Consider the following 24,173-nt stretch of genomic DNA (forward strand, 5'->3'; position numbering starts at 1 on the left):
AGCTCTAGAGGCCTGAAAGGCAATTTCGACTACAACTCGAGGCCTAATTACGCATTCTGATTCAATTACGCATTCATTCAATACACCTATATCAGGTTTGTGGTGCTTATACTTATTACTATTAAACTTGTGCCCGTTTCATCTTACGTTGTTGAAACGGGCTCTTTGTCTAGTCAATACATAATTATGTGGCGTATGCTACGCCGCGGGTTGGCTAGTATAACATTATTTTACGAAACCTGCTTAATCAAATTTGAGTTTGGAGAGGGCAACAGCCTTTCCTGGGGGCACTGGGCACAAGACAGAAACCAACCCTGGGGAGGGCAACAGTCCATTGCAGGACCTCCTTACACCCACACTTGCACAGAACCACAAATTTTATTTTTTTTGCTATTGCTGTATACATTATCCATCCATTATCCAACCTAATAATCTAATCCTAACTACAGGGTCACAGGGGTCTGCTGGAGCCAATCCCAGCCAACACAGGGTGCAAGGCAGGAAACAAACCCCAGGCAGTGCGCCAGCCAACCGCAGAGAACACACACACGCACACCAAGCACACACTAGGGACAATTTAGGATCACCAATACACCTAACCTGCATGTCTTTGGACTGTGGGAGGAAACCCATGCAGACACGGGGAGAACATGCAAACTCCACGTAGGGAGGATCTGGGAAGCGAACCCGTGTCTCCTAACTGCAAAGCAGCAGCGCTACCGTGCCGCCCCTGTATATATTATTATTTAACTAGACAAAGAGCCCATTTCGACAACGTAAGATGAAACAGGCACGAGTGGAATAGTAATAAGTATAAGCACCACAAACCTGATATAGGTTGTGGGGAACAGCCCGGACACAGACAGGTAGACATGATGTTTCTTCACCACACACGTTTATTTACAACTATTATATACAATTAGTGCACACAAACCCAGTGCCGCAGCACCAATCACCCCTTAAGTGCCTTTCACAGTCTCTGGTCCGCCTTCACTCCTCTCCACCAAGCTTCGTCCTCTTCCACCCGACTCTTGCCCCTGACTGGAGGGAGGCGGCCCCTTTTATACACCCCGGATGGGCTCCAGGTGCATCCTAAGGGCTTCTGTAGCCACACCCCAGTGTGGCGGAAGCTCTGTTGGTGTATCCGGAAGTCCACTGGGTGTCCCCAATACTCTTCCCCCCAGCACTTCCCGGTGTGGCGGAAGTACTGAGGTCCAGGGCTCCCACGGCATCGGGGTGCCCCCTGGCGGTGACCACGGGCCCCTACAGGGTAGGGTTTCCAAGCTCTGTACCTGTGGCCCCCAAAGCAACCAGGGAAGACACCCCCTCGTGTCCTGGAGGAGGCACAAGCCCTTCTCCGCTCCTCCTGGGCATCCCGGTCGGGCAACAAACCCAGCCGGGTGCCACAAGGTGTATTGAATGAATGTTTAATTAGGCCTTGAGCTGTAGTCAAAATCGCCTTTCAGGCCTCTAGAGCTTTAATCGAAGTCGCCTTTCTCTTTGAATTTTTGCGGTCGTAAATCCGCCGCCTCCCGCGATGTTGGGGTTGGATATCGCTCGAAGTCGCCTCTCTCTTTGAATTTTCGCGGCCGTAGTCGCCTTTCTCTTTGAATTTTCGCAGCTGTAAATCCACCGCCTGCCGCGATGTCGGTCTCGTAAGGTTTTTTGGGCAGCTGCGCAGAAGGCGACTGCGCATTCGGCTTCAGACATGCGCAGAAGGCAACGTGCGCAGAAGGCGGCTGCGCATTCGGCTTCGGACGGACGTGATTGAGTGAGTGAGTGAGTGAGTGAGTGAGGAGACTGGCAAATTATGTATTAAGATTAAATTTTGCAATTAGTGGAATTGCAATTAATCAGACAAAAAAATTGAAATGATTTGAATAAAATAATAGATCACATTCACGACTGAATCACAAACCTGAAAAGCCAGATTTGCATTTTCGTGCATGCCAAATATCTCTGGGACGTCAATCAAAGGGAGATTTTCAATGTAGTCCCTGTAATCCTGCAATGTGGCTACTTCTGGTGCAAAATATATCCCTGTTGGAAAACAGACGTGCATTTGTTATGAACATATAATCACATTCAAAATGGAAATATAATTTTAGGAAAATGTGCTTGTTCAAAAAAGACTGTTAAAGGAGCCAATGATCCAGTTATTTATGTCGCTTACCCCATGTAGTTTGTATTGATGGATAAGAAAACGTGTTCATGTAGGACTGAAATAACAACATTTCTTAGAGAATACGAGTCTACTGGACAGCAGTAGTAGAAAACCTCCATTTTTGGAGCCTTGAAGCTTGAACTGTTATAACCTGCAAGGAGGTCTGGGTAGCCACAGTTCTCTTCTTCAATGGGGTTGTTCCACAAAAGATCACCACACATTTTTATTTTTAAATTGAACCACTATATCTCAGCTTTTCAATAAAAGTGTTGCATTGAATTACACTCACTATTAATATTATTTTCAAAAAGCTCTTCTCATACAATAGAGAAACAAAATTTTGAAGGAATGTGAACTAAAGTGGTTTCTAGGTCTCCTCTGGAATTAGGGGTCTTGAAGCTTAAGATTCATTAGTTTTATAGTAGATCGGCACCTGGACAACATCAAACAAAATATCACAAGCATCCATTAAAAAAATCCTCACAATAAATCACATGCCAAGTCATCCTGTCATGTGCTCACAACATCTCAAATATTTTTGCTAAAATATTTTGAAGTAAATTATTTCCAGAAAACTTCCTGGTGGACAATAATGGAAACAGGCTACCACCCTTGATGGACCACAAGTCAGAGAGAGTTTTCAAAGTCACTTATTTGTGAGACCTGAAGCCCTGCCTAAAATCTGAGGGCACAAGAGAGGAATAAGCTGCAGATGGAATGGCAGTCACACGGGGAATATGAACGTTAAGTTCAGACTTTCTGTCATATGCCTCATTATACGGTGCCCTCCATAAAGTTTGGGTCAAAGACACATTTTATCCTTGATTTACCCCTCTGCTCCACAGTTTAAAATTACAAATCAAACACTTCAGACATTGTGATTAAAGTACATATTGCAGACTTTCATTTAAAGGGATTTGGACACATTTCGGTCCCACCATGTAGAAATGACAACACATTTTCTACAGGGTCCCCCCATTACAGAGCACCATAATGTTTGGGACAATTGGAGTCACATGTGTTTGTGATTCCTCAGGTGGGTTTCATGACGTCATAAGATACCTCAGCTCCACCCTTTAGAGTCTGTAGCTGCTATTGTTCAACATGAGGACAAGAGCTGTGCCTATGAAAGTCAAAGAAGCCATTATAAGGGTAAAAATAAGAATAAAACCATTGGAGACATCAGGAAAACCTTAGGATGACCCAAATCAACTGTCTGGAATATCATGAAGAAGAAAGAACACACTGGTGGACTCAAGAATCACAAAGGGACTGGTAGGCCAAGGAAGACCTCCACTGCTGATGACAGAAGAATCTTCACTAAAGTCAAGAAAAAGCAACAAACGCCTGTGTGACAGATCAGAAACAGTCTTCAGGGGGGGCGATGTGTGTGTGTTAGAGACGACTATCAGCAGGAGACTTCATGAACAGAAACAGAAGACACACTGCAAGATGAAAACCACTTGTGATCCACAAAATTTGTGAAAAAGGACTTCAAAGAGCTTGCAGAATTCTGGGAAAGGGTCTTGAGGACAGACGAGACAAAGATGAACCTCATCAGAGTGATGGCGAGAGCAAAGTGTGGAGATGAAAAGGAACTGCCAAAGATCTAAAGCAGACCATCTCATCTGTTAAACATGGTGGTGCTGGGTGTGTTATGTCTTGGGCATGTATGGCTGCCACAGGTCCTGGCACACTTCTCTTCACTGATGATGGATCTGCTGACGGCATAATGAACTCTTGAGATGTAGAGAAACATCTGATCTGCTCGAGTTCCAGTAAAGGCCTCCAGACTCACTGGCCAATACTTCATCCTCCAACAAGGTAATGAGCCAAACAGACTGCTGAGGCAACACAGGAGTTTATCAAAGCTAATAAATGAAAAATTCTTGAAAGGCCAAGCCAGTCACTTGATTTCAGTCCAATTGAGCAGGCATTTCATATGCTGAAATGAAACCGAAGCGGTCAAGCCCCCCAAAAACAAACAGGAGCTGAAGATGGCTCTTCAGGGCTAATGTTGACTTTTGTCAAAAGGAGAAGTTGACGATGGTAATCAACTGTAAACTGTGACAAAACCAACTGTTATGTTTTAGTTGGACTCTCGTTGCCTGAAGGAAAGTTAGATTCATTGGTTTGACCAAGATTTCCTGCGCTCGCGTGAGTAGCAAGGCGCAAACAATGGCAAAAATGGGACTGACATCTGGCAAGAGATCAAAGCGAATGCGTAAAGCAAAATACTCCGCAGACGACATTTTGCCTGTTATCTCTGAACTGGACCAAGACTTCTCAGACTCCAATTTTGATACAAGTGACTGAAAATGAATGTGAGGTTCCAGCTTCAGCTGATTGGTCCCCAGCTAATCGTGGTACTGACAATGTTCACCATGTAGAACTGCTACTTAACAATGCTAAGAGATAGAAACCACATTGCAATGCACTGTGACTCTGATCGCAGCTGCTGCTGCCCCAGCCACGCGAAGACAGCCTGGCAGGAAGCCTGCCGCACATTCTTGGCAAACTGGCAGCCACAGCATGCAGCAGCAGATGTTTTATGTTGATTTCTGTGTGAAACCATTGCTTTTCAGAAAATGTTTTTTGGAAAAAATATTCCACCCTCAAAGAGTTAAATCCACTTGAGCAGGCCTTCTATATGCTGAAGAGAAAACTTAAGGGGACAAGCCACCCGAAACAAGCAGATGGCTATATATTATGAGACTTAGCAGAACATCACCAGAGAAGATCTTCAACACCTGGTGATGTCTGTGAATCTCAGACTTCAGGCAGTCATTGCATGCTGGGATATGTGACAAAGTCCTAAATATGATGGCTTTAAAAGACCTGCCATTGCTGTGTCCCAAACATTATGGTGCAATGAAATGGGGGAAACCTGCAAAAAAGTGTTGTGTCACCGAAAATATCTGCAAATCCCCTTAAATGAAAGTCTGCAATGTTCACTTTAATCCTATCTGAATTTTTTGATTTGTCATTTCAAACCGTGGAGCAAAGGGGATAACCATGAAAAAATGTGTCCTGGTCCCAAACAACATGGAAGGCGCTGTATATTTCCAATAAGTCAGATTAAAGATCAAGCCGTATGCTCTACATTTTTACTTCCTTTAACTGAGCAGAGTATTTAAAATCTGAAGCAGTCGTCTTTTTGAAGAATGAATTACATGCTGGGCAAAATGAACAAGACCAAGCTTTTCTACCACAAAATTACTTACCTGATGCGGAGTATTTATAGCCATCATTAAATATTGTAGGTGAAAAGAAATTTTTCAAAATCGTGCGTAAACAGCGTTGGTCCCAAGCATCTGTGACTCTTCCTCCATACGTAATCTCCCCTATAAGGAGACAGAAGTAATTACTCAACACTGGCAGAGGGTGATTGGCTGAAGAGGTGCACCAAGATGAAAGTCGAGAGGAGGATAAAAAGAGAGAAGCCACAGAAGACATGGCTGGAGGTTCGTGTCTGATGATACGAACAGAAAGACTCTTATGCCAAAGGATGCCCAGGACAGGGGAGACTGGAGGAAAAAGATATGAGGGGCAATCATCTAATCTGGGTAAACTAGGAAATTGGCCATCACACCGATTATGATGAATACGTTTATTTAATAGTGTGTCACACACATGCGTTTGGGAGTCAACCAAAGGGTCCAGTCAGTCAGTCAGTCAGTCATTGTCCAATCCGCTATATCTTAACACAGAATCACGGGGATCTGCTGGAGCCAATCCCAGCCAACAAAGGGCGCAAGGCAGGAACAAACCCTGGGCAGGGTGCCAGCCCACTGCAACCAAAGGGACCAGAAAACGGCAATTCCACACCAGGCCAGGGGGCGGCGGGTTGCACTATATCGCTCTCTTTTCTCTTCACAGACCAGACACGAGAAATTCTGCCTGTATCTGATTACAAGCCGACGACGTCACTTCCTGTCCCGGCCCCTAGGACGTCACTTCCCTTGGACCACCTTAAAAACCCGCCATCCTCCATACTTGATCAGTTCTGTTTTGGACTCTAACCTGTACACATTGTATGCAAACTAAAGCCTTTTGCAGCCAGGGAAACTATACGGGTGGCTTCCCCAAACCTTCGTTGTATGTCCGACTATTTATTTTATAAGAGAAATGTGAGTAACGTTGGGCAAGCTATCTGCTCTCAGTGAACTTTAACCATCAGATAATGGATTTTTCGAAAGTAAAGAGATCTATTCATCCATTTTTAGAATCTACTTTGGGCAGGTCAGAAGTAAAATTGAGGTACAGTAGGTATAATTTGGGAGTTATGAGCCCTGGCTGGTTTTCAAATTCATGTTTTATTTCTGTAGAGAGGCAGTACGGTGTGGTAGATAAGGATTTGGACTTTACACCCTGCGGTTGTGGGTTCAAGTTACGCGACTGGCACTGGGTGACCATGAGCAAGTCACGTGACCTACCTGTGCTCCAAATGGAAAACCCAAAGAAATGTAACCAGTTGTATCATAAATGTTGTAATTCACCTAGGATAAAGGTGTCAGCCAAATAAGTAAATGCATCTGTATTGTTAATTTATGATCTTTTGATTTTGTCCTACCAAGAAATAGACTGATGTATGTTTACGGAGCTTAATGGGAAAAACATGTAAAAAATGAAACCAAAAGAAATAAAAATAAACTAACGATAGACAAGAATCAAAGTCGAGGAGGTCAAAACTTGTGAAAAGCACAGTTGTATGTGCAGATTGAATAATGAAAGGAGCCCCCTGCAGAACCGTTATATTATTGCACCGACCACCTGTGGGTCACGACCCTTGAAGCCACGCCCCTAGAAACACGAGATGCAGAGCTAATGACGCCTTTTAAACTAGTGGTGATAGAAGGACCTGAAATTAGTGCTCCAGACATAGAATTTACAAACCTACTCACGACAGATTTCTGTCGTTTATGTGCATCATTCTTTGTTTTTGATTTTGTTAATAATAATAAATAATAATTATTATTATTTACATTTATTTTGCACTTTTCTTGATACTTAAAGTGCTTTACATAGACAGCTTCAACCACCACCAATGCATAGCACCCACCAATTTTTGCACCAATACACTCAGCACACGTTATCTGTTAGGTGTTGATAAGGTGAGAGAGATAGCCAGTTACAGACAGGGGGTGACTAGGTGGCCAGAATGGTCGAGGCCGTGGTGGGTAATTTACCCAGGAGATCAGAATAAATCCTCCTCTTTTCGAAAGATGTCCAGGGATCTTTAATGAGCACAGAGAGTCAGAACCTCAGTTTTACATCTCATACGGAGGATAACGCCATAGTTACAGCACAGTGTCCCCATCACTGCACTGGGGCACTGGGAACCACATTCAAACCAGAGGGTAAGTGCCCCTGTTTGGCCTCACCAACACCTCTTCCAGCAGGAACCCAAAGATTTTCTTAGATGGCCTCCCATCCAAGTACTGGCAGGGCCTAAATATGCTTAGCGTCAGGTGGGTGACCTGTTGCCTGTATCAAGTTCCACGTGATTTGTAGGTGGTCCTCCAAGAAGCGTGGCCACCTACCAATCACTGCCAGAAACTGCCTTCTGCCCTAGGGTCTCCCAAAGTTTCTGCCGGATCACTTCAAATGTACTTGGGATTATTGGTGAGTCTGTGTGTTTCTACTGTGCATATCGGGATTTTTGACCTCACTTTGGATTTGTGATTTTTGGGACTGTGTTTGCTACGGATTGTCGTATTGCCTAAGTACAGTAAATCCATTAGACCTTTCCTGCTCTACGGAGCTTCATTGTTTGACAGAGCATTTTTATAGAAATAAAAGTCTGAGAACCCCTTCAACTAGAGGTTTTTTACCAGCAGCTCAAGTTAAAGGATAAGTTCGGTATTCTTCAATTCAAAACAATTTCTTCACAGACCTGCCATATATGCATTTGCCACATGAAATTGTGTTTTAAAGTTAATTGATTTATATAAATTTAAAAAAATATCTTGCCTGCACTGGTACTTTACATTGCAGTCTATGGGACATGGAGGAAAAGCTTAAAAACTTACCAAATACGTCCATTTTTCAAGCCAAGACCGTTGTAGAGTATTGATCCACATCGTGCAATTACACAATTACACAATTATCATTTTTGTGAGATTCAGCCATTTTAAAAGACGACCATACACATGCCATAGCTCAGCACTTAGTCTTCCTACGCAACAACCTTTCACCTCTCCAGTGGGTGTGGCTTCTTCCCAACTTACCAAATCACGGTAAACTTTTCGTACCACATGATTGGTTTTGTTTTGATTTATTTCCATATTTACTTGAGAATTCACACAAGCAAATAGAAAACATGTCCTTATCAAAAGAAAAACAGTACCACTACCAGGAATAAGCGATAAAATGATTATTTTCAGATCAACTTTGTTGTCACAAACCTGTGTTGGAAACACGGAAGGTGTGGATTAATACTTGACAACTGTCTTGGCGTGAAAAATGGACATATTTGGTATTTCTTTACATGGAACTACTTCTGTTCACAGATTAATTACATTTAGCTAATTTAGATGTGTTAATATTTATATTAATTAATGGTTCATTAATTAAATGGCGACTGTAAATTGACACGCAGTGCTTGAATGTGGGTTTGTGGAAATTGGCTCTTTAAAGGACTTGAACCTCCATCTATTACTGTTTGCTGCTTTGTGCCAAACCCTACCAGGATAACCGCTGGTTCCTACAACCTTGAAATAGGTACCCTATATACTCGCATTTAAGTTCTCCCATGGATAAGTCGGGACTTGATTTTACCATATGATTTCCGGTATATTATAATGTCGGTTGTATACGAGAAGGGACCCAAAAATAACCAGAATTTTGTTTTTGTTAGGTTGGTACTTGTAGTACGTGGTTGGGCCGCTAGGGCGATCTAGTTACACTCCTCACAAGTCAGTCTGCCAAGTGCCATCAGTCTGGATGGTTGTGCTTGTGTTCAGTGAATTTTTTTGTAAAAGTAGGTTGCGCAACAGTGTGAGAAGGAAACGCCCTGATTTGTGGGAGTCGGGTGATTGGTTCTTTCAGCATGACAACGCTCCATCTCACACTGCTCTCAGCATTCGCCAATTTTTGGCAAGAAACAATATGACAACCCTGAACCACCCTCCCTACTCACCGGATTTAGCTCCGTGTGATTTCTTTTTGTTCCCTCGGATGAAAAAAGACTTGAAAGGAAGGCGTTTTGCTGACATCGAAGAGGTAAAACAAGAAACGACCAGAGCATTAATGGGCATTACTTCAGACGAATTTAAAAAATGTTTCAAACAATGGAACAAATGGTTAGATAAGTGTATTTCCGCCAATGGAGAGTACTTTGAAGGAGACTAATTGTAGTTTGTACAGAAAATTAAATTAAACACGTTTTAAAAATATTTCCGGTTATTTTTGGGTCCCCCCTCGTAAGTTGAACTCTCGCTATTGGTCCAAGAGATTATGATATGCTAACGCCCACCTGAGAGAGTAACCACGGAGCACATGGCCTTTTTTATTCTATGTATTGTGCCCACGTGACCACACGGTAATAACCAAACTATTCTAAAGCAACATTTGCACTGTTTTGTGTTTGTATCTCACACCCTCATACACCTTTATTTTAAGAGCATCCCTTATCTACAATGGAGCGTTCGATCAGAAGAAAATATGAAGCTGGTTTTAAATTAAAAGTCGTTGAAGTGGTAAAAGAAATTGGTAACTGCGCTGCCGCAACAAAGTTTGATGCGTCGGAGAAACTGATGTGAGATTAGAGGAGGCAAGAAGATGTGTTGTATTTTTGAATGGGTGTATAAGTTGGGGTCTGATTTTATGATCGATTAAATTGAGTTTCAAGACCTGACTTATTGTATATACAGTAATTGTTTCAGAAAATGAATGTCAATTTTGGACAAAATGCTAGATGTTCAACAGTCTGAAATTTAAACTGTTACCTGTAATGTATGTAAGAGCATCCCACGGGATGTTCCCTTCTTGACAATAAAGATTGAGATTCAGCAGGGCACATTCCCTGTCACTGTCATTGAATTCGTAGCGAATGTTCCAGCCAAGGGCTCCAAATTTTTTTCGTTCCTGAAAAGAAGCAGATTTGTAACTACCTGCTCTACTGCATTTTTTATGTAATCAGAAAATATGCAAAATTTGTGTAAATTATTTTTAAAATTTCCTAAAACACAATGTAAGGTAATAATTACAATTATAATAGTCCCTGGAATGTACTGACGCCCTGTGATTGGCTACCACTGACCCTACCGCAGAATAAGCAGGTTTGAGAATGACAGGAAATGATATGACAGCAACAGTGAACCATTAAAGTAATAAATCCATCCATCCATTCATTTTCCAAACCGCTGAATCCGAACAACGGGTCACGGGGGCCTGCTGGAGCCAATCCCAGCCAACACAGGGCACAAAGCAGGAACCAATCCCAGGCAGGATGCCAATCCACCGCAGTAAAGTAATAAATGAATGAAATAAATAGTGTGTGAAAAGCTGATTAATCATTTAATCTCTATGTAGAACACTGCAGCAATTACCATCAACAGGATACTGTATGAAAAAAAGTAACACTTCACCAGACTCTTTTGGTTAACAACGTTTGCAGTAAAAACACAGTCAAATCCCTATTTAGCGTGTTGAAACATTTTTCATCATTGATAGTACTAGGGTGTTGTACCGTGTTAGCCATTATGAATGTAGAGAAAAGACAAGCAAAATGACACCTTTTATTCGCTAACTAAAAAGATTACATTATGCAAGCTTTCGAGGCAACTCAGGCCCTTTCTTCAGGCAAGATGTAATACAGAAACTGGAGTTCCCTATTGTCACACACGCGCGCATGCACAGTAATGTTTACTTGAATACTGGAGGTACCGTTAATAAAAAGTAATTAAATGAGATTACTGGTTTGAAATTGGCGGGGGTTTAAGTAGGTATCGACTATGGTAAAATTAAACTTTTATTGGTATCAAATACAAAAATTCTGATACCGTGACATCCTTAATTTACATCCATGGATTACCCACTACAGGGTAGAGAAAAGCCAAGCAAAATTACACCTTTTATTGGCTAACTAAAAAGATTACAATATGCAAGCTTTCGAGGCAACTCAGGCCCTTTCTTCAGGCAAGATGTAATACAGAAACTGGAGTTCCCTATTGTCACGCACGCGCGCATGGGGAGTCGCAGAACGACCCGGGTAAGAGCGCGAAAACCGAAAGCCATGGGACGGGCAGGCAGCTAACCTTATTTTCTTTATCTTTCCCAGAAAGAAGGAAACGACGACACCCTGAATCACCTCCCGCTAATCCAGTTCCACAACGTACTTCCCTCTGATGACATCAGTATCCCAGACTGCACCACTCCTCGTTACCCAGCATTCCTCTGTTCAATTCCGGTCCCCTCTATAAATGTTCCCCCATCAACCCACATGGTAGTTAGCAGTTAACCCAGTGAATGTACTTGGACTGTATAACCTGAATTGCATCTTCTTTACAGTATACGGGGCCGGAAAACCCCAAACCTTTATGCTCTTGTGTGTCTTTATTTTACACTATGTTTATATACACACTCTAGGACAAGAAACAACATTGGCAAATATTTAAATGAGAAATTTTAAATGTAAAAAATTAATAGATTCATTCAGGCTAGGGTTAATTTAACAAGAGAGAAAAGAACAATGTATGGTCAAGATCTCTGGATAAGATAACTGTCCAACAAAGTCTTTTGAAGTTTGTAATGAGTTTTTTCAAAACAATGTGGGTCTGTAGACAGGTTGTCTGTCATTCTGAGAGATGTAAACAATCCTCATATCTGGCCATAAAACTCTTGTCTTTATTCAATCCATGTTGTAAAGTATTCAATTTTAGCATGAGTTTAACTTCCCATTCTTTTCTCTCTTGCTGTGTTTTGAAGTTGCCCATAAGCACCGTGACTTTAAAGTCCTTTTCACAGTGTCCATGGCTGTTGAAGTGGGCCGCCACAGTAACATCTGTGTTGCCATGTTTAATGTGGCACCTGTGTAAGTTCATTCTCTGGCGGAGTGTTTGTCCAGTTTCTCCCACATAGAGTGTAGTGTCGGGACATTTCATGCAGAAAATTAGGTAGACTACATTAGATGATCTACAGGAAAATGATCCTTTTATGTGATGTTCATGTCGGCAGTGTGGTATAACTATATGGTCTATATTGTTTCTTGTCCTAGAGTGTGTATATGAACATAGGGAACTCCAGTTTCTGTATTACATCTTGCCTGAAGAAGGGGCCTGAGTTGCCTCGAAAGCTTGCATATTGTAATCTTTTTAGTTAGCCAATAAAAGGTGTCATTTTGCTTGGCTTTTCTCTTCATCATTGATATAATTCATTTAGGTAACCTTCGGGCGGCACTGTAGTGCAGTGGTAGTGCTGCTGCCTCGCAGTTAGGAGACCTGAGGTTCGCTTCCCGGGTCCTCCCTGCGTGGAGTTTGCATGTTCTCCCCGTGTCTGTGTGGGTTTCCTCCCACAGTCCAAAGACATGCAGGTTAGGTGTATTGGCGATTCTAAATTGTCCCTAGTGTGTGCTTGGTGTGTGTGTGTGTGCCCTGTGGTGGGCTGGCGCCCTGCCTGGGGTTTGTTTCCTGCCTTGTGCCCTTGTGTTGGCTGTGATTGGCTTCAGCAGACTCCCGTGACCCTGTAGTTAGGATATAGCGGGTTGGATAACGGATGGATGGATGAATTATCAAGATATGAAAATTTTAAACACACTTTTATTTCTTTAACTAGAAGCAATTAGGTTTCATTTACGGTTCAGGCAAGGAGCAGCACCAGCTGAATTCCAACGTCAAGACATGCAGGTTAGATGCATTGGTGATACTAAATTGTCCCTAGTGTGTGCTTGGTGTGTGTGTGTGTGTGTGTGTGTGCCCTGCGGTGGGCTGGCGCCCTGCCTGGGATTTGTTCCCTGCCTTGTGCCCTTTGTTGGCTGGGATTGGCTCCAGCAGACCCCTGTGACCCTGTAGTTAGGATATAGCGGGTTGGATAATGGATGGATGGATAGAATTGATTTTACTTTCCATAAATCAATACTGATCTAGGAGGTGGCTTTAAAATAATTTTTTGTACTGCATTGTATATATCTGCTATGGCAGATAGCCAGGACCCATGCCCAGTCGGGACTCCCCTTTGACACTGGATCCAGGGGAGCAGCAATGAGATGCACACTGCATTCACCGGAACACTTGGTGGCCGCCCCCCTGGGTTGCCATAGGGGCCAATATTTTGGAACACCGGAGCTCATTCCTTTTGGGCTCCGTGGCCACTATCAGCGGGAGCTGCACAGCCTGATCACTTGATTTCTTCAATGCCTAAACGTCTTTTAAGTGTTGTTAAAAGACAGGGGAACTGTACAAAGTGGTAAATGCTGTACTGTCCCAACTTTTTTTGGAATGTGTTGCAAGCCTGAATGGATATTTATTTACAAATCAAATGATGTTGACAAAACAAAATATGAATTATTTTGTGTTTATACTGTCTGCAATGAAATAAAATTTGAGGAGAATTTATAACTTGCTTTTTTCTTTTTTTATTCACATTTTCCACACTGTCCCACCTTTTTCTGATTTGGGGTTGTAGAATCGCCAATCCACCTAACCTGCATGTCTTTCAACTGTGGGAGGTAACCGGAGCACCCGGAGGAAACCCACACAGACACAGGGAGAACATGTAAACTCCACGCAGGGAGGACCCGGGAAGCGAACCCAGGTCCCCAGGTCTCCCAACTGCGAGGCAGCATCGCTATCCACTGCGCCACCGTGCTGCCCACCAAACTAACATCAAATCTTGAAATGCCTATCAGACAGCCTTGGTGTCACAATCCCTCCTAACCCACTAACAGCTGTGTTTGGTGGGCTCCCAGAGGGGCTTAAAGTCAAGAAGGAAAAACAAACTGGAATTACCTTTATTTCACTATTGGCAGTGTGGCAGGAGGCTGGTGGGGAAACCCAGCCGGGAAGCCTGGAAGGACCGGGAGACGGGTTATTTGTTCCCCAGGCCACGAGGGGGATAAAGAAGGGACCACAGGGATGGAGCCAGGAGGCTCAAACCCACTGGGGCCCGTGGCCGTCGCCAGGGGGTGCCCCAAGCGTAGTGGAGCCCGGGAAGCCTGCACTTCTGCCACATCTGAGCAGGTGGAGGAAGAACCTTCCATAGACACCCAGAGTGCTTCCGGGTGCTCGTGCGGCACTTCCGCGCCGCCGGAAGGTCATGAACGAGCATGGGGAGCACGTCCGGGTGAACATACAGTGGTGTGAAAGACTGTTTGCCCCCTTCCTGATTTCTTATTCTTTTGCATGTTTGTCACACAAAATGTTTCTGATCATCAAACACATTTAACCATTAGTCAAATATAACACAAGTAAACACAAAATGCAGTTTGTAAATGGTGGTTTTTATTATTTAGGGAGAAAAAAAAATCCAAATCTACATGGCCCTGTGTGAAAAAGTAATTGCCCCCTGAACCTAATAACTGGTTGGGCCACCCTTAGCAGCAATAACTGCAATCAAGCGTTTGCGATAACTTGCAATGAGTCTGTTACAGCGCTCTGGAGGAATTTTGGCCCACTCATCTTTGCAAAATTGTTGTAATTCAGCTTTATTTGAGGGTTTTCTAGCATGAACCGCCTTTTTAAGGTCATGCCATAGCATCTCAATTGGATTCAGGTCAGGACTTTGACTAGGCCTCTCCAAAGTCTTCATTTTGTTTTTCTTCAGCCATTCAGAGATGGATTTGCTGGTGTGTTTTGGGTCATTGTCCTGTTGCAGCACCCAAGATCGCTTCAGCTTGAGTTGACGAACAGATGGCCGGACATTCTCCTTCAGGATTTTTTGGTAGACAGTAGAATTCATGGTTCCATCTATCACAGCAAGCCTTCCAGGTCCTGAAGCAGCAAAACAACCCCAGACCATCACACTACCACCACCATATTTTACTGTTGGTATGATGTTCTTTTTCTGAAATGCTGTGTTCCTTTTACGCCAGATGTAACGGGACATTTGCCTTCCAAAAAGTTCAACTTTTGTCTCATCAGTCCACAAGGTATTTTCCCAAAAGTCTTGGCAATCATTAAGATGTTTCTTAGCAAAATTGAGACGAGCCCTAATGTTCTTTTTGCTTAACAGTGGTTTGCGTCTTGGAAATCTGCCATGCAGGCCGTTTTTGCCCAGTCTCTTTCTTATGGTGGAGTCGTGAACACTGACCTTAATTGAGGCAAGTGAGGCCTGCAGTTCTTTAGACGTTGTCCTGGGGTCTTTTGTGACCTCTCGGATGAGTCGTCTCTGCGCTCTTGGGGTAATTTTGGTCGGCCGGCCACTCCTGGGAAGGTTCACCACTGTTCCATGTTTTTGCCATTTGTGGATAATGGCTCTCACTGTGGTTTGCTGGAGTCCCAAAGCTTTAGAAATGGCTTTATAACCTTTACCAGACTGATAGATCTCAATTACTTCTGTTCTCATTTGTTCCTGAATTTCTTTGGATCTTGGCATGATGTCTAGCTTTTGAGGTGCTTTTGGTCTACTTCTCTGTGTCAGGCAGCTCCTATTTAAGTGATTTCTTGATTGAAACAGGTGTGGCAGTAATCAGGCCTGGGGGTGGCTACGGAAATTGAACTCAGGTGTGATACACCACAGTTAGGTTATTTTTTAACAAGGGGGCAATTACTTTTTCACACAGGGCCATGTAGGTTTGGATTTTTTTTCTCCCTAAATAATAAAAACCATCATTTACAAACTGCATTTTGTGTTTACTTGTGTTGTATTTGACTAATGGTTAAATGTGTTTGATGATCAGAAACATTTTGTGTGACAAACATGCAAAAGAATAAGAAATCAGGAAGGGGGCAAATAGTTTTTCACACCACTGTAAAAGGGACCACCTTCCTACAGTCTGGGAGGATGAGTTGGGAGCGGGAGCAGGAGCAGGACGAAGCCTCCGTGAGGAGAGGAAAGGTGGTCCGAAGACATTGGGAAGAAGGCCCGTGTTAGGGGTGTTTGGTATGGGAGCGCTGTGTGCTGTGTGGGACTTTGAAGAAATAAATGTGTGTTTTACAAAAGTGTTGGTGTCTGTCTGGTGGTGTTCGTCTCACAGCACGTAGACTTGTCTTGCTCAACTGGAAGAATCCTAACTCTTCTATTCTAAGTCAGTTGGTAACTGATGTTCTACACAATAAGAAATCGGAAAAAAAAAAATTCTCTCTTAAGAGGATCTGTTCAAAACTTTTTTAATACCTGGCAGGATCAAATCAATAACATTTTAGATTAAGCACTTATATTGCTGTGATAGACTCCTTTCCCGCTATACTACTGTCGAAAGTGTTCATCTGGCTGTTGGTCTTTCTCATGGCTGGGAGGGTTGAATTCAATTTAGTTTTGTTAAGTTTGACTTGATTGTATGGAATGTCACTTGCTGTTAATAAATTCAATATTCAATGAAAAAATAAAAAAAAGATATTTAAGTGAATTAAATGTTTTCAGTGTTGTTATATAACATACCTGGATTATAGCGTGGAAAAAACAGACCCCAAAGACAATTTTCCTCCATTTTAAGCCAAGCATATGCTCTTCAAAAAAAGTGTTGGTTATTTCGGTGAAAGCCCTTCTGATATTCGCCCGAAGTCCTTTGGGAGGCTCATTTGTAACCTGAAGATAAAAAACACAAGTATTGTTTTAATAACTGTGAATCTTGCCGTGAAAAACAATAAAGATTGTACTGCTTGACAGTAACAGTTTTACAAGTTATATGCAATGGTCTCCAGAAGCTTAATTTTCAAAGTATGAAAAAGAACACATTTAAGGCTGTGACAGATAGGGGGCGCTGTCATTCCCTTGAACCCTCGGACCAGACACCAGATAAAAGTCCAAATTATTATTTTATTATAATAATACAGTGCACAAAGCACCACCACCTCCACTATTCCAATAAACAATACAATAATCACAATCAATAATCCTCCACACCTCCCAGCAGCTCAGTCACCCTTCCTCCCAGCTTGGCTCGATTTGCTAGGGTTTCCCATAGTCCTTGACCCAGAAGTGTTTTCTCTCTCTCTGTCCATGTGACTTTGCAACACTTCCGGGTCGGATTTAAACTCCTTTTCTTCAACCCAGACGTACGTCATTGCATCTGTCCCCTTGACTGGGAAGTACTTCCGGGTTATAAGGCACATAGAAGTCCCTGGGCCTCCCTGCAGTGACCCCTTGTGGCCCCCATGGTATCCAGCAGGGCTGTGCATTAAAACTCCAATGTCCATGAGGCCCTGCTGGAATTCGGGGGACACCTCCATGTTGCAGGGAGGGCTCCATCTGGTGGCCTGGGGGTATTGGCCGGGATAAACTGCCAGTCATATATCACAAGGCATAGCTTGCAAAGCTAAATGTAAATCAACGTGAAATGCCTCACCTTGACCGAATTTTGTAGAACTGTAACTGGGAAGGTCTTTGTGGGCATTGAGCTGAGGAAGAGTCTGAATTCCTTATGAATCGATACGTCTGGAAATGAAAATCGAGAAGGTTAATAAAGAAAACACCTTCATTCTGCAGAGCAGTAGCAGAGCACAAGCTTTTCTAAAATGACAACAAATTATCTGACAATTCTCATGAATTATTCACAAACTTAATAATTAGCCAAGAGTGAGGCACATCATTCTCATTTAACTGATTTAAAAAACTGAATTATTACCCGGAAATGAGCATGATGATTCTTGTTCATTTGATTCTCAGATCCTAATAATTACCCAAGAGCAAGGCACATGATTCTCATTTATTTGATTCATTAACTGAATCATTGCCCAAGACCAAGGCTCATGATTCTTGTTCATTTAATTCCTGAACTGAATCATTACCTGAGAATTAATCGCACATATCATGTTCTTTTAATTCTCCAATGTATAATCTGATTGTACATTTTCACTTTTTTTGTGATTTCAAACAGGGCAATGTCATACGATATGACTTATAAACATGTTTAATATAAAATTCTGAATAATTATATATTTGTGCTGTGGTTTATTCAGAGGGGACATCCTCCAAGCTGAAAGGCTTTTCACTGCTATACCAACCCAGGATCCTACTGATGATTCAAATTCAAATCGTCTAACTTATGAATGGGTAGTTTGAAAGAATTGAATCAAGAGCTTTGCCCGGAACATGTGTATCGTATACAATCTAAATATCTCTATTTATAAAAAAAAATCTTGAAAGGCTTGGAAGGAGACAATACGTGATCTTCTCGGATGTCCCGCGAGACAAGGCAGTGAGACAAAAGGACAGCTGCTGTACAGGCTTTTAAATGATCGACGTACAGCGCGACAAGCAGAACACGCAGCTCAGCAGCAGCAGGAGAAAGAAAGCAGCTAATCAGGTCGGAGTGGGTGGGTGAGCGAAGCACAAACTTCAGATTCTTTAGGACAGAGCAGGTACATTTTGGCCACTTACAAAACCATCAGTGCAGAAAACACTTTTTCGGGCTTGAGCTTTGGGTTTGCTCATTTATTTACAAGCCTGTTCACCCCTTTTCGCCTTTCTGGCATTGCTGTTTGTCAGGGTCAGGTCTACCATCAGGGCATTCTGGGTACACGCTCACGGGCCTTTGACGGCGAGAGGCAGCTCCCTACCAGCTCGTTTAAATAATCGAATATCCGCAAGTGGAAATGATCCAAATTTCACACCCAAACCAAAACCACAACATACCAGGATACATTAAATGCACCATTATGTTACCATAATGTTACCAATATGATCAACTCTCTGCTAAGGAGCTAAGCTAAGCCACCCAGGGGGCTCTGGGGGACCTAATTCAGCCTAGCTATTAGTGAACCCCTCCCTTAGATAATTTATTTGCAATATTGCCACCATTTTGCATACTTTTGTCCTTTTCATTCACCAAGAATTCATAGACATGTTATGTAAGCACCGCCTGGTTTTATAATGTGAATTTTAACACTAAAATATTACTAAAGTATACTTACTTGGTTCTGTAAAAGATTTGATCAGCTCTTCCATGGGCAACATCCAGGAGACTGCAAGGTGGCAATTTTGTAGGAACACCCATCTTCCTAATTTTAGAGCATCTTTGATCATTTTCTCAGCAATAGGACCTTGCCCCTGTCCTAAAGAAATGGACTGCACCCTACAATCCAAAGAGCCATCAATTAAGAGAGGCACTCAAGTCATACGTATAACTCAATAATCCATTAGATTTCTGATCTACATGTTTGTTTTAGCCCAAGGGAACAGGAGCCTGGCCTGGTGTGAACCTGCCCTGGATGCTACACAAGCCCAGATTCAGAAAATATACCAAAATAAGTGTTTGCTTTTACTCAATAAACAGTTTTGAGAGGTTCATCCTTTTCTTGAACCTCCTTAGATTAATCACAGGAACTGCCACGTCTGCTTTGAGACCAAAGAAGGAATGAACTCTGAATGAGGTGGATCCATCGTTTGGCATGTAAATCAACACACCCATACACACTCCTATAGGACCAGTTAATTGAAATAGGCTGACAACTGCAAAGGTCTTTAATTAAAATAACACACACACACACACACACAAATCATTGTGGTCTGGAAAGAGCACGGAGAGAAAAGTCATCATATTTTAAGAGAACATAAGCATATCACATAAAGTTCCCTGCAGACATTTTGGCACCCTTGGCCAAATTACATTGTGAATTTCCCTTTGGGATTGATAAAGTATCTATCTATCTATCTATCTATCTATCTATCTATCTATCTATCTATCTATCTATCTATCTATCTATCTATCTATCTATCTATCTATCTATCTATCTATGATATAGTGCCTTTCTTATCTATCTATCTATCTATCTATCTATCTATCTATCTATCTATCTATCTATCTATCTATCTATCTATCTATCTATCTATCTATCTATCTATTATATAGTGCCCTATCTATCTATCTATCTATCTATCTATCTATCTATCTATCTATCTATCTATCTATCTATCTATCTATCTATCTATCTATCTATCTATTATATAGTGCCCTATCTATCTATCTATCTATCTATCTATCTATCTATCTATCTATCTATCTATCTATCTATCTATCTATCTATCTATCTATCTATCTATCTATCTATCTATTATATAGTGCCCTATCTATCTATCTATCTATCTATCTATCTATCTATCTATCTATCTATCTATCTATCTATCTATCTATCTATCTATCTATCTATCTATTATATAGTGCCCTATCTATCTATCTATCTATCTATCTATCTATCTATCTATCTATCTATCTATCTATCTATCTATCTATCTATCTATCTATCTATCTATCTATTATATAGTGCCCTATCTATCTATCTATCTATCTATCTATCTATCTATCTATCTATCTATCTATCTATCTATCTATCTATCTATCTATCTATCTATCTATCTATCTATCTATCTATTATATAGTGCCCTATCTATCTATCTATCTATCTATCTATCTATCTATCTATCTATCTATCTATCTATCTATCTATCTATCTATCTATCTATCTATCTATCTATCTATCTATCTATCTATCTATCTATCTATCTTACTGTGTTGACGTTTGAGTTAAAAAATAGTAAATACAGCATTGATAGCAACCAAAACTAAAACAATGGGATTTTTTGTGAAACTATTAATTAGAACATTCAAACAATGTAGAAGAGAACAGGCCATTCAGCCCAACAAAGCTTGCCAGTCCTATCCACTTAATTCTTCAAAAACAACATCAAGTTTTGAAGGCTCCTGAAGTCCCAGTGTCTACGACATTACATGGTCACTTATTTCAAATATCTGTGGTTCTCTGTGTGAAGAAAAACTTTATAATGTTTGTGTGAAATTTCCCCTTAACAAGTTTCCAACTGTGACGCCGTGTTCTTGATGAACTCATTTTAAAGTCACCATCTCGATCCACTGGACTAATTCCCTTCAGAATTTTAAACTCTTCAGTCAGATCTCCTCTTAATCTCCTTTAAAGGCTCAGCTCTATTAATCTTTCCTCATAAACTCATCCCCTGTAGTCTTGGAATCTGCCTTAGATGCCCTTCTCTGGACTTTTTCCACTGCTGATATGTCCTTTATGAAGCCTGGAGACCAAAACTGCAAACGGAACTCCAGATGAGCGCTTTATAAAGCTTCAACATAACCTCCATGGACATGTACTCCATATGTCAGAGCACTATATACTATAACCTGATATTTTGTTATCTTTCTTAATGGCTTCTTCATGATTCCTTAGTAGTGTTACCAGGACATTTTCCCATTGTGGCTCATCAATATGCATTTTAGCAAATTCCAGTCTGGCTTTTTAATGTGGAGTCTTTCTGGGTCTTCTTCTTTTGAGTCCACTGTCACTAAAAACGCGACAGATGGTGCAATCAGACACTGATGGACCTTGACCTTAGAGTTCAGCTTGTATATCTTTGCAAGTTGTCCTTGGCTTGATGTCTACCAATCTCACTATCCTTCTACCCATTCAGGGGTCAATTTTCCTCTTGTGGCCGTGTCCACGGAGGTTGTCTGCTATCCAGTAGACCTTCAACATCTTCACAATACTTGCAACTGGTGTCATAGGAACATCAGTCTGCTTGGAAATGGTCTTCTGGCCTTTGCTATTAACATGCTTTGTCTGTTATTTTCTTTCTAATCTCTGCAGTCAACCCACTCCTTAGTCCATGTTCAGTGTGGGACACTCGATGACACCAAACAGCAGAGTGACAACTTTTCTTCAGTTAAATCGACTTAATGACAGATTTCACTACTGGACACATGTGATACGCATTCAAGAAAACAGCAAGTTTGAAAAATTACTTGAATCCAATTATTGAGGATCTTTTCTAAGGGTACCAACTAATGTGTCCAGACCAATTTAAGATATCTTTGTAGAAGATGCAACTCTTGTTTTGCTTTACTCGATGACATGCAGATCTACAGGGGACAACTGCTTTTCATTTCATCACTTTTCAGGGGTCAGACTGCACATTTTCAATGAGCTGTAAGGGGACCAACACATCTATCTATCTATCTATCTATCATCTCTTATAGAGTGCCTTTAATATCTACGTATCAATCTATCTATCATATAGTGGTTTTCCAATTCATTTCTATCTGTTTATCTATCTGTCTATTATATGGTGCCTTTCATATCTATATATTTCTTATATAGTGCTTTTCATATCTATATATCAATCTATCTCATATATAGTGCCTTTCATATATATCTATCATATAGTGGCTTTCCTATCTATCTATCTATCTATCTATCTATCTATCTATCTATCTATCTATCTATCTATCTATCTATCTATCTATCTATCTATCTATCTATCAATCATATAGTGGCTTTCCTATTAATTTATATCTATTTATCTATATAGTGTCTTTTCTATCTATCTATCTATCTATCTATCTATCTATCTATCTATCTATCTATCTATCTATCTATCTATCTATCTATCTATCTATCTATCTATCTATCTATCTATCTATTGTATAGTGCCTTTCATATATAAATCTATCTCTTATATGGTGTCCTTTCATATCTATCTATCTATTACATAATGCCTTTCATATCTATCTATCTATCTATCTATCTATCTATCTATCTATCTATCTATCTATCTATCTATCTATCTATCTATCTATCTATCTATCTATCTATCTATCTATCTATCTATCTATCTATCTATCTGTCCTTTAATGTTTTTGCAGTTTTTCAGTTTTAGTTGGTTTCTTGTCAAAGTTTCATTTGCTGTTTTTAACTTCAAAATGTCAAAAAAGTGGTATCCAAAATTTTACATGGAATGTAAATGGTGCCCTGGACAGTATGAACGATGCAGGCTGTGAGGCCTCTCCTCTTGTTTTGCTCTTTATTTTTACCTAACTGATATTAAATAAATTGTTTACTCATTATTCTTATTTATTAATTATTTAAAACAATGTAATGAACACACAATAATACCATTTTGACTTCTTCACCCAATAACCTTAAGCAGTGTCCTACCTGTCCAAGTCACCACGCTCTTTTGCAAACCTCTGGAAAGCACCCATGGGATCGGAGCCTGTGCTCAAGATGAAAACCAGCGGAGTAGAAGGAGACATATCATTATATAAAGTGGCCAAGTCTACCGGGGGATTTTCAACAAATTGTTTTCCAAGGTTTTCTATTACAAAGTCTGTCACTGCAAAAACCACCTGGGAAAAAATGCAGAAGTGGACAAAACAAAAAAATAAATAAATAAATAAATAAATAAATAAAAGGCATTTGTTAAAGAGTATTTGCAGTAAAGTGAACAGGGTCATTTAGAATATTAAAAAGATTTACACAGACACATACACAGAATATTGGTGTTATATCTTCATCACAGAACAAAGAGACAAATGTAATCTTGATGATAACAATACTAAAAATATTAAAAAATAAATGTATTCAATATCTGACAAATCCTTTATACAAGCAATTTTTTGTTTTTAGTTTATCATCAAAGGTTTTTTTCCATGGCAAGGTCATTTCAGCTATTGCCTGACACAGGAGGAATTAAGAGGCTCAGACCTGAAAACAGGAGACAGAGCTGGAGGTGGCAGAGTTGAGGATGTTAAGATTTGCATTGGCTCTGTGTCCTTTGCTTTGCAGATCTCATCATAAAGAATATAGCAATGTATGTTAGCAATGTCAATAAAATGTACAAATGATGTACAATACTACACTACAATTGTGTGGTGTCTGGTGTAATACTAAATTAGTTTATCAGAAAGATCAGCCCCTCTCATGTGTATATTACACTGAATTACTGGTTCCTGGCATTGAATGTCTTTAATAGCTCACGGTCTATTATCACCCTTTGCACAGTGCCCCCTCAATGGCACTCATTTAAAGTATTTATAAAAATGTAGATGCACAGGCGTGAGTAAATACGAACAAATTATGTCAGGTGCTTACTTACCTTCAAACTCAAA

At 40.9% G+C, this 24,173-nt stretch overlaps 1 protein-coding gene across 1 annotated transcript in view; it reads right to left on the minus strand.

The window, feature by feature from the left end:
- dnah6 (dynein, axonemal, heavy chain 6) overlaps nucleotides 1-24,173 on the minus strand; it is a 439,386-nt gene that overhangs the window by 44,604 nt on the left and 370,609 nt on the right. Inside the window, exons 64-70 of the mRNA XM_051929949.1 lie at nucleotides 23,221-23,411; nucleotides 19,177-19,337; nucleotides 17,610-17,698; nucleotides 16,703-16,849; nucleotides 10,114-10,252; nucleotides 5,389-5,508; nucleotides 1,919-2,040 (exon numbers count right to left, since the gene is read on the minus strand). Of these exons, the coding sequence (XP_051785909.1) occupies nucleotides 1,919-2,040; nucleotides 5,389-5,508; nucleotides 10,114-10,252; nucleotides 16,703-16,849; nucleotides 17,610-17,698; nucleotides 19,177-19,337; nucleotides 23,221-23,411 (969 nt within the window). The remainder of the gene's footprint in view (nucleotides 1-1,918; nucleotides 2,041-5,388; nucleotides 5,509-10,113; nucleotides 10,253-16,702; nucleotides 16,850-17,609; nucleotides 17,699-19,176; nucleotides 19,338-23,220; nucleotides 23,412-24,173) is intronic.

The sequence above is a fragment of the Erpetoichthys calabaricus genome, chromosome 7, assembly GCF_900747795.2.
Source record: "Erpetoichthys calabaricus chromosome 7, fErpCal1.3, whole genome shotgun sequence".
Lineage (NCBI taxonomy): Eukaryota > Metazoa > Chordata > Cladistia > Polypteriformes > Polypteridae > Erpetoichthys > Erpetoichthys calabaricus.